Consider the following 16,372-nt stretch of genomic DNA (forward strand, 5'->3'; position numbering starts at 1 on the left):
TAATGGCAGTTATCAGTACATTTTTATATATATTATGATATATTATATAATGTATATTTGACATTACATGAATTATACAGTTATAAGTTGTAAAATATACAAGCTCCAATATGCCATCCTGTAATACAGAATACATCATCACCATATTTTATAGTGAATTTCATTTTGTTTTTTTACTGTAGTTTAACGCGGATGTATTTTAAGTGGTGTTGTTTGCGCTGACATAAAATAAGCAATAAACAATAGGTTAGTTAGTACCTCGATACTGATTGATTGGATAGCAGAAAAACCTAGGATGTAAAAAAGCAGAAACTGAGAAACATTAAATCATCCATATGCATGTGAAGCATGTGAGGGTATACATGACATGTATGAATGAGATACAGCAATCTGATGTCTTCTCAAGGAAACATGCATTAGGAATATCTGGAGTAGCAGTAGTAATGGACGTTGAACAGTGTGACTGTATGCATGACATTTTTGTCCACACTGAAATATAGTAGAACAGAACACATCCAGTCCAGAGCAGCTGGAGGAAGAGAGCGAGAGAGAAAACAGATCAGCTGCTGTATTACTCTCTGACCTACTTAGAAGAATTTCATCATAGATTTATTTCCTGGCTTTTGTTTAGTAATTGGTTACAGTCATATAATGAAGTGATTAATCTACTGTATGGCTCCAGGATAACTTGTACTGAAAAATGGAAATAGTTCATATTAGCTACTATAGGACTTGCTTGATAAAAATTGTATTTTGGTGTGAGTGATCATGTAATATTAATTTTCATAATTTTGATCAAATCAAATCAAATGAAGTGGCACATTTGTGTTAAGGTCATTTCTAATGGTAATCTCTCATTAATAGAATCTAAAAGTAAAGTTTTGTCCCATGTCTGAAGAATCAGTGCTTTGCCTCTCTGTTTGTCTATATGTGTACATATAGATAAGGATAGCTTTTTAAATCAATATGGCGTCTGTTTGTTTTCTAAGGGTTTCCTAACACATTATTTAGAGCTTAGAGTATTATTTGTTCACTCTCCTACACTGTGTTATCAGACTTGGTTTTGTTATTTGGATAAAGGAACATTTGCAAGCAAATACAAACATGATTTGTTTGAATATTGTGTCTTCTATTCATTCCTGAGCTGATGAAGGATCATATTTATTCACATTGTCTGTACCACATTTAATTATGCTCTTCTACAATCACATACAGTAATTCTTTAGCTGCTTCACATAATTCTCAGTAGCCTAAATCTCTTACAAATTTCTGAGTCAGAACTTCTGTTCTGATTTGGTGTATTTGCTGTTTATTGAAGACTGAATAACAGTTCAGACACATAATTGATATAATCTGAACTGAATTACAACAAGAATATTATATTTTAATCTTAACATTTCTACCAGAAAGACTCGGGAGGCAAGAGAACGTATGAATAAGATTTATTTAACAGTTTGTATGCAAAATGAAATGTAAAAGTTCTTTGGCGTAGGCCCCGTCCGTAATCCAAATCCAGAGGGTAGAAGACACTTGCAGTTCCTGCCTGAAGATGAAGGCAGGGGCGGAGCCTACCCCCGATGGATGGACAGGGGCCGACCTGGTGGTAGTGGGGAAGATGGGGGTGAACGCCGGCGTCAGTTTCTGCGAAACTATACATATGTCGAGTGGTGATTGGCTAGATCTGTGGTTGATGAATGACGTGATTAATGAATGACGTGATATTAGAGTCTTCCCAGTATAACTTGCGCTGGAGCTCCCATTTCTGAGCTTTTCTTCAGTATTAAGAAAAGCTTAGAAGTCTTAAAGGGGACCCATTATGCCCATTTTCAAAGTCGTGATTTTGTTTTGCGGTCTACTAGAAGTAGTTTTCATGCTGAATGTTCAAAAACACCTTACTTTACACATATTTTACATTGTTGCAGCACCTCTCTTCCCAGTATGTCAGTAACACTCTGTTTAGTTCTGGTCTCTATGAAGCTCCTGCTTCTGAACAGTGCAATGTGCTCTGATTGGTCGGCTGGAGGACCAGTGTGGACCAGTGTGTTGTGAATCGTCAACCGCTTCCAGCATTTTTCGGAAATGTCACGCCCCTTACAATAACTTCGATTTTCAACTCACTGCTAACACAACTCAGCCAGGCCTTACCCCCTTTTTTGTTTTTGCGTATGCTTTCGGCAGGAATACTTTAAATGAGGAATATTGTGATGTGTACGTTCCCAGAAGAAAACTAATTTCTATCTAATTGTGCGCTTCTTTCTTGTTCTATCTTAGGGAAATGCTCAGTTACTTTTGTTTGTCCAAGTGCTGCCTGCAATACTAAAGTTCCAGGGCTGGTCTCCTTGAATGCACTTTTCTACTTTTTTTAATTATCTTTTTTTTCCAGTAGCAAAAGTAATTTATTTCTTAGTGCTGAACTTGTAGTGTGTGAGAGTTACTTTGGTGCATTTCCCAAGTGGGTTGTTCAGCAGGTTCTATAGGAAAATTGTTAATTTTCTTTGTTAATTATATATTTCTGTAAACTTTTTTTGTTTGTTTGTTTGTTTGTGTGAATGAGACATTTATTGTCTTGTGTGTGATATTTATGCTTGTTGAGATTTCATAAAAATAGTGCAAATTGCTTTGGATAAATGTACCAAATGGATTTCATTTATTGTATGAATTCAGTAGCTATTAGATCTTTCTCAGGGAAACTTTCTCTGTGTTTGTCCTTAGATATATTCAAATGCAAATAAGGTCAGGTGCCTTATTAAACCGAGAGGTATCTACTTAGTGAGTCTGTTTTACTGCCACAAATAAGTTTCTAATTTAAAAGTGCATCAGTGTAATAGGCACTTTTTTTTTTTTTTTAAAGATACTTCTAAATTATATCCACTATAATATGGGATAAAAGGAACAAATTTTTCATTTGGTTTTGATAAAGAGGAATTTAAACCTTACTGTTGGATCACAGAGACTGGCATTACAGCCAATGAGGACGAGATACACTCCTCTTTTTCTCCTTCATGTCACACTTGCAATAAATCTGTTTTTTTTTTCTGTCTCTCTCTTTTGCCATTTGTGTTTCGCTCCCTCTCTCCTACCCTCCCTTGTGTGCATGTTATTGCACTGATAAGAGCTTCACTTTGGCAGTGGCATAAAGTAATCTCCTTTTTGATGTAACCACATCATGAATGGATTTAGCAGATTAAAAGGAAAAGGCAATAATTCAAAAAATTATTAACGTCTTCTAACAAAACCGCTATAAATTATTTGATAAAATCACAGCAGTGGTCATTTTGAAGTGCTTATTTAGAAAAGCAGAAAACTGACTGCTAAGATAAAGAGACCAATTGCCCTCCCTATAATAGCGTGAAGCCGTAAGCCATTAAATGACACTTTAGAGTAACTGAGAATAAGACCAGGCACTAATTTCTTGACAGGAGATGGAATGGAGCAGCATATCACGTTTAATTACACACCTTGTGCACTGGGTCACTGCTCAGTTTAAGCAACAATATCCTGTCAGGAATCAAGGACTTGATATAGCCTACTAAAGAGTTACAGGAGCTGAAATGCTGTCTTTTTTATTTAGTGCACACTTTTTTTGTAATTGATAGCCCTGTTTTTGAGTAAGCGAGTGAGTGAGTGAGTGAGTGAATGAATAAATCTTTTTTTACAGGTGTATACATCTGCTATTAGTGAGTAAAAAACAGTGTCAACTGAATACTGTCACATGCGGAGTACAGAGACGAGGAGAAAGAGGATCTAATCGCAGCAGTTTAAAGTTATTAACAAGACTCTTATTAAACCAAAACAATCAGGAACAAACTCTCAGGCAGGAACAGAACAACCAAGCTAAGCGCAACAATAATGAACAAATGAACAAAGGAAACTGAGGCTATAAATGCACAGAGGTAAATGAGAAAACTAAATGAACAACAGGTGAACTTAATTAGTGATTAACTGGCACACACAAGAAAATTAGGTTAACATACACATGCATGGAACAGAAGCACAGCAGAATATACATGCTACAAATACAAAGTCATATTTTATTGTTTAATTTATTTGCTTGTCAATAGTTGTCTGCAGTCCAAGAATGCATTGCATTGCTGCCTATCTAGAGTATATACATTCAGTCACTTATAAGGTTCCAGTTCAGTTCTTGTAGTCTATGTTAAGTAAAGTTATATAATAGTAGTTGTCAGCATCAGCAACTACTGAAATATGTCAGTAATGTAATATTCTTGTTTCCAGATAGTGGTTTGTTTCTCTAACTAGTTATGCTTCTCTTTCTAAAGCAGTGTGAGTGAGTGTGTGTGTGCATGATAGACTTGTAATCGTTGTCTTAAATCTCTGAGCTGTGTGTGTCTGTCTGTGTCCCTTCGATGGGGCTATTATGTGTACTGCTCATTATCTAGCAGGCATTGATTGTGCAGGGTCCGGCATTCAAAACACTGCTGCAATGCTAATTGCATCTGCACAATCACATTGAATTACAAGATAAGACTTTTTTTACCGCAAGATTACAGGATGCAATGGTCTTGTATACACTCTCACAAACGCCTACAAAAACTCACACAATGTTGCTTATGGTTACAATAATAGTAATGGCATTGACTTAGACGTGAGAAATGTGGAAAATTATGCATCTTTTTTTCACACAAGCACACATTCACATACATATGTTGAACTGTTCTGTATGATTGGATGTGCAAGAGTTGGGTAATAATCATAATAATGATAATAATAATAATTCATTACATTTATATAGCGCTTTTTTCGGCACTCAAAGCACTTAACATAGAAGGGGGAATCTCCTCAACCACCACCAATGTGCAGCATCCACCTGGATGATGCAGCGGCAGCCATATTGCGCCAGAATGCCCACCACACACCAGCTTATTGGTGGAGAGGAGACAGAGTGATGAAGCCAAGTAGTATATATATATATATGGGGATGATTAGGAGGCCATGATGGACAGAGGCCACTGGGTAAATTTGGCCTGGATGCCGGGGTTACACCCCTACTCGTTCGGAAGACATCCTGGGATTTTTTTGTGACCACAGAGAGTCAGGACCTCGGTTTAACGTCTCACCTGAAGGACGGAATTTATTTGACGAGTATAGTCAAATAAATCGAAAGCAAGATTTATCTTTGTGTTGCATGTTTTCACTGAACTATAATCAAATAAAGTCAAAAGGTCATGTGATATCTTTCATTGACAGACATGGATTTCTGAATTAAATTTCTGTGTATTAACTCTAACCTCTCTCTTTATTGCATCTCTGAAGGGTTCTCATTTCTAAATGGCTCTTTCCTTCAAATATAATTTCAAGCTGACAAAGAAATTCTTGAAAATTACACTGAGGTTTTGGGGCGGTTGATAATTGTTCTACCCAAACACCATGATTTGTGTGTTTCTGGCCACCTGCATCTTCATACATCAAGAACACAGAGATCAAGGCTTTTCCCATCAGAATAAGGGCTCTTGAATAGATTATTTGAGCATAGAAACATCTGGTCAGATGGAGATACTCTCTCCAGATAAAGATGTTCCGTTGATCAGATTTTTGATCGCACTTTTTCATAGTTCATAGTTTAAGGATCACCTCAGTCTCAGATGTTTCTCCTAAAATATGAAAATAAAATAGACTGTTGCTGGCAGACAGCTGCCATCTCGATTTGAATGGTTTTGATCATTCATTTAAATTTCAGTCACAATTCATTTAAATGTGACATCTTAAAATTGACTCTGACAAAGTAAAGTGCATTTTTTTACATACTACCATGGTTTGAAATGAACACCCGCCAACCCGCTAAATGTGGGTAAAAACCAACTGTGGTGGGTAACTCTGTCAAATCACTAACCGATTTGGCAGGTTACAATTTGGCAGGGGAAGTTCGTGTAAGGCAAATCTGCGCAGATTCAGCGCAAATACTCAACTCGTGAGTCATCACGATATATTAAATATATTATTTGGCTTAACATGACCGTCACTACGCAACAAATAACGGCACCTGTTTATTTGCATTAAAGCAACAGCGAAGATTAAAAAGCATTTGGTTAACAGAAAATACATTCTTTTTCAACGTCCTACAATTTTAGCAGACCCTAGCTTATCTAGAGACCACAGGTTTGTTCTGTGTGGTGTTTGATGTTCATTGTACTGTATTGATCTCTCCACCTAAAAAATATATTTTGGTGAAAAGGATGTCAAAACCTAGCCTGGTCCTACCAGACTCTCGTACATTTCATTTGTACAGAGAGTCTGGCCACTCTCCATTGACAAGCGTTAACTTCCTTGAAGGCGGGTACTCTATTGAAGTTTAAAACTATTGGATCTGCCCAGAGCCACTCTGGATCTGCCATAACCTATCTCTAACGTTTGGTTTTGACGTAACCATACAACTAAAACTAGCACACGACCTCAACGTCATCGTTCTCAGCCACTCCCTCTGTTCGCTGATTGGACCGGTAAAAATTTGGCTGGAGAAAACCCACGAATATACCGCAAACCCAGACGGAGTACTGAAGGAAAATGAAAATTGAGCGGAAGTACGTAGGAGGGCGGAGCCAGGCTAGTCAAAACCAGTCACATGGGTCATTGAAAGCTGGATAAATAAGCTTTCCATTGATGTATGGTGTTAGGATAGGACAATATTTGGCCGAGATACAACTGAAAATCTGGAATCTGAGGGTGCAAAAAAATCGAAAACATTAAGAGAATCGCCTTTAAAGTTGTCCATTTATGTTCACGATTTTGCTGCATTCACTCACAAAACTAAATATTTTATATATTTACAGTAGGAAATTTACAAAATATCTTCATGGAAAATTATCTTTACTTAATATCCTAATGATTTTTGGCATAAAAGAAAAATCGATCATTTTGACCCATACAATGGAGTCATACAATTTTGACCCATACAATGTTGGCTATTTCTACAAATATACCCGTGCTACTTGTGACTGGTTTTGTGATCCAGGGTCACGTATATATATTAAGTTAATTTCAAACCCTGTATACTACAATTCAATATTGATGATAATAAGAACATTTCTTGAGAGCATCAGATCACAAGATCAGCATATTAGAATGAAGGACAAAACACTGAAGACTGGAGTAATGATGATGAAAATCCAGCTTTGCCATCACTGGAATAAATTACGTTTTAAAATATAAATTGAAACCAGTTATTTTAAATTGTAATTTTTTTTATTATTGATTAAATAAATATTATTGACCCCAAACTTTTGAATGGTAGTGTATGTCTTAATGTTAGATATTAAAGAGGTCTCTTTCCTCTATGATATTACCTCACACACAATTCATGTTATTTTAGGCTTCCTGAGATCTGAACCTGTGCTCCACATTGGATGGATGCTGCTTTCATTGAGCCATTTGAAGGATCAATGTGTCATTTTTGGTCCATTTGTTTTTGTGTGAAAGTTGGTTTTATTGGCTACCTAATGTTGTTTTACCTTTCCAAGATTGGAACAGAAAAGTGCAAATTATCAAACCATTTCATATTTACTGTTACACTAATTAAAATATTATTAAACTATACATGAATTCGTAATGTTTCAGAGCTACTGTGCTGTGAGAGCAGAGCACCCATGAACACAGTTTCCAACCGTAAAGCACAGCAAGTGTAACGGCTAAACTTCCACTGATTAATTATTTGGCCATAAGAGGCCTTTTACCTCCATTTAGCATGAGAAATGAAGGTTCACCATGAATGTGAATAATAACAGAGAAGATATAAGAACATAAGAACATTTGTTCAGTGTTCTGAAACAAGATGAGATTAACATTCCATGCGGCACATCACTGTCTCCGTATGAGATTCATGCAAAAAAGCAACATTATGACAATGTGATTCACTTTATTTACATTCTCTATCAAACTCAAATTAACATGGCAATATTTCTTGCTCACTTGGTGCAATATTTGGTAATCTCGTTGTCGAGAGACAAGAGATGACGAGCAGGGGGCTCATTACCATATAAATGTGTTCCGAGTAGAAGACGTGTCTGCTTTCAAGTTCAGGAGCTGTTTTGCTTTGTAGATCTTTCAGGATTTTGTTTGACCTTTGTAAAGAGGAGGAGTAAATTCAAAGTCACAAACCAGTCTGTAAATACATCATCCAAAAAAGGAAACGCATAAATTCCTTCACGTCACATGTCTCTCCTGATTTTTCCTGGTGCTTTTTTTGTTGTCATTATCATCATTCTCTTTTTCTGGTCTTCCTTCCTTCTGTCAGATATGAGGGGTCCTCCCGGCAACTGGATGTCATATGGTCACCCGTATGCTGAACATGCTGTGTGGAACCCCAAGTTCTGCGTGGTCACCGACTATCAGATGTTGCTGCTGGACAGGGAGGAGGTATTACACACACAGACACAGAAAGAGCATTTTCTCATTTTAACCCATGCCCTTACAAATGTTAGAATTGTGGAATTTTCTTAACTGGCTATGGTATTTACATGCATTGCAGGTGATCCAATCAAGTAGACAGTGTACAGGTGTTGGTTTAAAACATTTTGTCATCAGATCACTGAAACCACATTTGGTGGTGGTCAAATATTTTGGAATCAAACTTCACTGAACAGCTTTGGTATGCCTGTATTGACACAGGTCTTGTAAATCACATTCAAAGTTTAGTTAGTATAGTCACAGAAATAAATGACACTTTTATTTTGTATTTTTGTGCAGAAATGAATACTAAAAGTAAAGCAAAAAATAGAGAGTGAGAAAAAAGATGGGAAGAGGCAGAAGGGGGATGTATTATCTGCTGGACTGAACTAGTGCAAGCACATGAGAGCGGATGGCGCGTAGCTGTGTGTAGTTTGTCATCGTGACGTGCAGAAATGTGGTACATCAGCAGGCTCCCTGAGCTCACTTTTCGCCATGGCAGCTAAGACACACAGCGTTTCACAGGGACGATCAATATGTGGCCCACACTTGCAAAGAATATATGCTGTGTACCATGGTCGATAAAGGATTTTCCATTCCCCCATAGCTCACGCTGTATGTCGAAGCCTCTGTTATCAGCCGGAGAGCAGAGCTGTAATAAATCTCCAGACATCTATTAGTGGCCTGGCAGAGCAGTGGTGAATGATTCTCTGCTGAAGGAGGATCAAGAGACAGATTCTCTCCTGGCCATGCCAGATCTTTAATGCTCTGAGCAATTTGTTTACTTGCTGTACTTATTATTATTTTATTATTTTATATAGTTGTACCTGCTGGTCTACAGAAAGGTTCCTAGATGTTACTAATTGGGAGTGCTTTACTCAACCACATTTGCCTAGAGCTCTCTTTTTTTATATTACTATGTGTATTACCCAATGTTTAAACCGATAATAATCTAATAAAACAAGAAAAGTTGAGATAAAGTGAAGTAACATTAACAGATTATAAAGGCACCTTTGATAAAAGTAATGAACAGTGATGTCTTTTTCTACAAATACTTGAAACTTGCTATTGTTGTGTATTCATTTAAGCATAAACAATGAGCATTGTAAAGCAATGATGACAATATATGGGAAATTTGGAAGTTTTGTATGTTGATTTAGAGTTGGGGGTCATCTGAAGTCCTCACAGGGTTTGGTATCATCTCTTAACAGGTTTTAGGTCATCTGAAATCTTTGTAAGAGGCTGGATCCAAACTGGGGCTGGTGAATCTTTAGTTAGCATCCCTATGAAACAGAAAAGCAAATGGAAATTAAATAATGTAGCTGCTGTTCATAACATTTCAAGCAAAAGATAATCATGTGCATCTGGTATGTTATAACTGAGGTTATAAGATGCATTAGCCTATATGAATGTTTGGCTAAAGAGATGTGTCTTTAATCTAGATTTAAACTGGGAGAAAGTGACTAAGCCCCGAATATTATCAGGAAGGCTATTCCACATTATAGGAGCTAAATATGAAAATGATCTCCCTCCTTTAGTGGACTTTGCTATTCAAGGTACTACCAAAGAGTTTTGTGACCTTAAAGAGTGTGATGGATTGTAGTGTGATAGAAGATAGGTTCAATTCACAGGAGCTAAACCATTTAGGGCCTTATAAGTAGCAATATTTTGTAATCGATGCAGACTAGATAATAGGTCATCAGTGCAGAGATGACAGAGATGATAAAATTGTGGTTATATGATCATATTTTCTTGACCTGGTGAGAACTCTTGCAACTGCATTTTGGATTAACAGGAGCTTGTTTATTGAGGATGCAGGACACCCACCTAGTAGTGCATTACAGTAATATAGTCTAGAGGTCATGAATGCATTTACTAGCTTTTCTGCATCAGAACCCGATAGCATAACATAGCTTGCCGATGTTACTGAGGTGGAAGAAGGTTGTTTTTGTAACATGCAAAATATGATTGTCAAAAGACAAGTTGCTGTTTAATATAACACCTAGATCATTAACTGTAGAAGACGAAGCAACATTAGCCTACATCCTTTCAGATGCAAATGGAATTTTAAGAGATTCTGTGAATTTAAAAGAAGAAATGTACACATGTACTGTGTAACTATCTTTAACACACTCTGTCAACTTAGATCATTTCGAAATTTCATATGGTCTAGGTGAAAAACACTCATCGGACACTTTATTATAGGTACACCTGCTAGTACCAGGTTGGACCCCCATTTTTCTTTCAGAACTGCCTTTATTCTTCATGGCATAGATCAAACAAGGTTCTGGAAACATTTCTTAGAGGTTTTGGTCCATATTGACGTAATAGCATCACGCAGTTGCTGCAGATTTGTCGGCTGCACAATGCACATCAATGATGCGAATCTACCGATCCACCACATCCCAAAGGTGCTCTATTGTATTGTCCATATAAGTATAGTGAACTAATTGCCATGTTCAAGAAACAAGTCTGAGATGATTTGAGCTTTGTGACATGGTGTGTTATCCTCCTATCATCAGCGTAACAATGGCACTCCACACTTTACTGGTGTTAAATGATATAATTCTCAATTTACATAAACAAAATGGTAACGGTCAGACAGGTAGGATCTAAACCACCTCAATGCCTGTCCCTGTGCCAGTGCAATTTTATAATTGATCTAAGAGTATGTCATGAACTGTAGTGTCAAACGCAGTACTAAGATCAGGATCAATTCATTTGTAATTTAATGTTGGCATGTTTCTTTGCTATGATAACTGAATCCCGAATCCTAACTGACATTATTCAGAGATTTTTCTTATGCAAGAAGGAGCATATATAGCTTTTTCTAACATTTTAGACACACATGGATGATTTGAAATGGGTCTGTAATTTGCCAATTCATTAGAATCCATTCGTGGTTTCTTACTGATTCTTTAGGTTCTTTAGACAAGACATATAGACACAGAGGAGTTAATAATATTAAGAAGAGGCTCTTCTGCTATACAGGTAACAACTTCTTCAATAATTTAGTTGGCATGGGATCAAATAAACATGTTGTTAGATTAGATGCAGTGACAAAGTTTTAGCTCTTCCTGTCCTATGGTTGTAAAGCACTGCAATTATTCTTTGGGAGCGATATATGAGGCTCAATCATAAGATGCTGTCAAAGGTTGTACATTTATAATTGTATTTATAATGCTTTCGATTTTCTCAGTGAAGTCATTTCTACTGAACTGTAATGAAATATTCAGTGACATGATATAAAATCAGTGACACAAAATACATTTTGATTTTATTTTATTTTTATAAAAATGCAGAAAGTGTTCTGTTAGGGTGTGGGTTAGGTTATATTATTTTTAACTAGCTGTGTGTGTGCTATAATTTATGCCAAGCCTTTTAGCACTGATTTACTTCAGATCAAGTACTTCACTCCCAAGTACAGGTCAAGAAAATAATCAGCTTGTAGGGTGATGTTAATATGACAAGTAATAAAATTAATCTAATTTCACTCACTTCATATTTTTAGTATTTGGAAAATATCAGTTATGAAACAAAAATGGCATTGTTATTGTAAACCAATAACAATGCCATTTTTGTTTCATAACTGATATTTTCCAAATACTAAAAATATGAAGTGAGTGAAATTTCAGTTAAACCAGATTGCTGTGGCTGAAATTGAAACTCTCTTTCTCCTTATGTTTTCCTCTCATCTTTTTGCCACCATCTTTTTCACCTGCCAATAGTGTGTGAATTGAGAAAATGTTCTGGCTAAAAATATTTCTTACTGTCCATAAAATTATATTTTTCATCATTTTTCATTATTATTTTTATTTTTTGTCCCTATGATGATCTTTAGCTGCTTTTATTGCATGATTATGACATAGCATTATATTATTAATTATGTATAAGTAATTTAAGTAGCTAGAATCTCTTTGATTAAAAAGTCAAATTCTGTCTGTGTGCTTGTTTTATTGAATTCTTCATGTCTTGCTGCCTCTGATTGTCTTTTTAACTTGAATCTCTTCGATATAAATTGAATATATTATTCATGAGATGAGTAATTGTGTATTTGTTTCTCTTTTATGTGTCCCATTCTCAGATACACCCTCTGCTCCTACAGGGGAACAGGACTGACACCTGCCAATCCAGACTGCTGCGTCGCACCATCAGTGTTCCTGTGGAGACGCAGTTCCCTGAATTCCAGTGCCATCTCTCAGTGGACAGCAGTGAGTGCACTACTACATGTTTATAACACAGCCAAACAACTGTCTATCTAGGGTCTCCTATGATCATAGAAAACTTTGAAATATCAGGGAATTTAAAAACTTTGATTGTAGTTTTCTAGTTATGCTTGTCTCTTAAATTATTTCATCTGCTAGAAGTAACTTTGTGCATAAAAAAAAATTCAGTTATTTTCAATAACTGACAAAGTTGGAAAAGTATATCCTATAGTATAAAAACATAATTACTTATTTAATTAATTATAAGGTATTGGTCAAAGTTTGTAATTTGTTTTAGTCACAAACTACCTTTGATACATATTTGCAAAGACATTTGCTTGTGGCCTGTCATTTTTTATGGAGGCCAGCAGGGGAGGATGTTAGCTACAATATTCTGTTCTTCTGGCAAAAGACAAGCATAATACTCATTGTGTATTTATTTTGTTCACTTATTTTTGTTAACTTTTATATTTGATGTGTGCATACTTTATTTGGCGGATGGTGTTTTTTACAATTTGACTGGCCTACCAACGAATGTTGTATTTTTCCCCATGCACATGTTGCTGCAAAATGGGCCCTGCCAAATGTACTTTTAAAATCACCCTTTAAGGGTGTATTGGGTTGAACACTGATTAAGCTGGACCTCACTAGTTAAAAAGGCTTGTAAATCGACCAAATCATGTTTATGTTTATTGGTTTAGGGGTAGGGGTCGGTCAGGCGATTAACAAAATCATTAACCTGAAAACAATGGAAGTCTTATGAGATGTCCTCACAAATATAGTGAAACAAATGTGTGTGTGTGTGTGTGTGTGTGTGTGTGTGTGTGTGTGTGTGTGTGTGTGTGTGTGTGTGTGTGTGTGTTGTAAATTTTCAGATTGTTTTATAGTAGTGTATAGATATACTGGACATAAGCGTTTATTAATCAGATTTATTAATACGATTTAATAAGACAATGACATAGCTGAACTAGTGGACAATTAATGCAATGTTTGCACCCGTATTTATAACCGTGATCACACACAACTTCTCATGAGGCATATGCAGAAACACAGACCCTAATACACTCTATTCCAGTATGCTCTGCTTTTAATTAATGTGCTGTGTTTTTTTGTTTTGTTTTTGACAGAGACATTTAGATTTACTGAGACTTTTTAACTTTGTAATTTTTTTTTCAAACTCAAAGACCTTCATCTAAACATTATACTGCTCATTTATTTATTCATTTATGTATTTATTTAAGTATTTACTTATTTACTTACAGTATGTAATTCTTACTTACTTGGTCACTTAGTCGCTTACTTATTTTGCTTACTTGCATGCATGCTTACATGCTTGGTTATGGGGACCACACAGGATATTATATAAAATCTGAATATACTGTACAGTTATAAATCTGAATATATAATTAATTATTAAGTACATAGTTAATTATAAGTCCAGTATAGTTATATGTGTATATTAAATGCAGGGTAGGTTGTTATGCTGGTTGAAAGTCTCTTCACATCCTGATAGCAATCATTAAGTTAAGTGGTCTAAATGTATTTATATGAATATACAGTATATCGTATATGGAAGGTGTAGGACAATAAAATGTTCGTCCAATCATAGAATTCGTTCCGAATGCAATGATACGATGTCCTAGCAGTCTGTCAACGTACAGTTCCATACCTCCGCCTATAGGGAGACATCACACGTCATCAGCGTGTTTCATGCTGTGCAGAGTTAGACAGACGTCAGTCACCAATCACACAACCGAAACAGAAGCCACCTTTTACAGTTCCTCCTAATCCAAAACAACAAGCTTATGCTGTGTTCACACCATAACTACTGCTATTTTGAAGAGATGGAAAACTGTGACGTTATACTCGGAGCGGTTTGTGACTCAAATTTCACATTTTCAATGGCAACACTATCAACGCCGAAATTAATCTGCAGCAGTCAGGTGATACAGGTCAGTGCTCTTTAAGTTGTTAATGTTTATTATTATTGTAATGTTATGTGCTTTGAGACGTTAGGTAGTTTAACGCCGTCTCTCGTGAAGCTTTTGTTTGCTTCCTGCTTTACGTGTTCATATGTTTTGAAGGAGGCGTGGCTTTGGAGATGCTCTGAAGGGAGGGTGGGATGTTATATTTATATTTAGGATGATTGTTTGATCAGATATATAACAGTATTTTCAGATTTTCCCCCTCCCCATATTGAGCAACTGATTAATGATAAAAGAGAAAATCTCTGAGCTCACTCTTTTGCTCCCTCTGAGAACTACTAGAGCACCTTCTGTTTGATGCCAGAGGGTGAGAGCAGGAACAACCTCACAGCCTAAACATCAGAATTATTTTCCCTAGGGGGTCGAAGAGCAGAAAGTATGTATTGTACTTCAACACTGCAATTCCCTTAAATACCTACCAATAGTAGTGTCAACTTCTTTTGAGTTTCTTAGTGTAATATATTCTCGGTTTGCTAACACAGCTTCTGCTGAATGCTTGGTACTGACATGTCAAAATGCCTTTAAATCACTTTGTGCTTGTAGCTTGTTAACCTCACAGACAAACATCAAAGTGAGTCATAGTTTGTAAAGCTGTTGTCCAATTGCTCATTCAGATGTTTGGCAAAATTATACCAAACTAAAGGCTCATTGAAATAGACTGACGGTATGCTAGTTGCTCATTAGCGCTCATACAGACTAATGTGACAGTGTGCCGTTTGATATTTAAATGTGAGCACGTTTTATTGCGGACGGTCCTTTTACAATGTAAAACTGATATTGACTGATAATGACTGATATTCATTAGTGGCATAAGGTGTCCATAAATATTAGACATTTTATATGTAAGTCCTTGTGTAAAGAGTCTACAGCGTGAGGAAAATATGCAGGCTTGTGAAAAGTATCGTCGCTGATACTGTGTCTTTAAGAAGCATGTGAGAAGTAGGAGCAAAAGAGAGACCGCAACTTACAGGAGTAGTCGATCTGCATGCGCCACAATGCATCCATTCTGTCTCTTTCTCTCACTGTCTCTCTCTCTCTGGAGCAGTAGACAAACACAAGACAGCAGTTGGGGCACAGAGTGGTTCTCTACACATAGGGTGAAGGGAGCACCTCTTCTCTCTCTCTCTTCCTTTCTCCTCCATCTGTCTCCTTTCAGCACAGTTTTTCAGTTGTTGGACAGTCTGGGAAGTTATGGAGTCTGAGACGAGCCCTGAGTCGGAGGGTCAGTCCGGTAAGTGCTTGAGGAGAAAAGATGGAAAAGATGCTCTTGGCCCTTGGCTCAGTATTGGTGGACTGGAGATGGATTTTTGGCATAGTGTGTTTAAAATGTTGTAAGAGTACATGCATGAGTTTGTTGAAAACTATTCTCAGCCTCAGACGGCACACCTATGGACCACCCGAAGTCCGTTCACTGAACGCCCGATGCATATTGCACAGAAAAATGGAAAACACTTGCAGAGTTTGCCATATTAGTGGCTTCACAATCTTTGAAACTGCATGTGCAGTTGTGAAGAGTTGTATTGAAAGCAGTTAGTAGCATGTAAATGAGAGATCCTTGAGCAGAACAGTATGTTCCACTGTTTCTGAGTTTATTTTAAAATTATCTGTATTTAATACTTTTAGTACGAAATTGTAGTCATATCTATCTATCTATCTATCTATCTATCTATCTATCTATCTATCTATCTATCTATCTATCTATCTATCTATCTATCTATCTATCTATCTATCTATCTGTCTGTCTGTCTGTCTGTCTGTCTCTCTCTTGGTCTATTATTGTGT

General features: G+C 36.5%; 1 protein-coding gene across 3 annotated transcripts in view; it reads left to right on the plus strand.

Annotated features, from left to right (window-relative positions):
- The window catches only part of dab2ipb (DAB2 interacting protein b), a 155,378-nt gene that overhangs the window by 21,837 nt on the left and 117,169 nt on the right, over window positions 1–16,372 (plus strand). For 2 of the 3 annotated variants that reach the window (XM_079870854.1, XM_079870855.1), the window contains 2 exons: window positions 8,249–8,370; window positions 12,485–12,611. In XM_079870854.1, the coding sequence (XP_079726980.1) occupies window positions 8,249–8,370; window positions 12,485–12,611 (249 nt within the window). Of the gene's footprint in view, window positions 1–8,248; window positions 8,371–12,484; window positions 12,612–15,768; window positions 15,822–16,372 lie in introns of those variants that run through there. The other variant, XM_079870861.1, reaches the window with a different exon arrangement.

The sequence above is a fragment of the Squalius cephalus genome (assembly GCF_949319135.1).
Source record: "Squalius cephalus genome assembly, chromosome: 5".
Taxonomy (NCBI): domain Eukaryota; kingdom Metazoa; phylum Chordata; class Actinopteri; order Cypriniformes; family Leuciscidae; genus Squalius; species Squalius cephalus.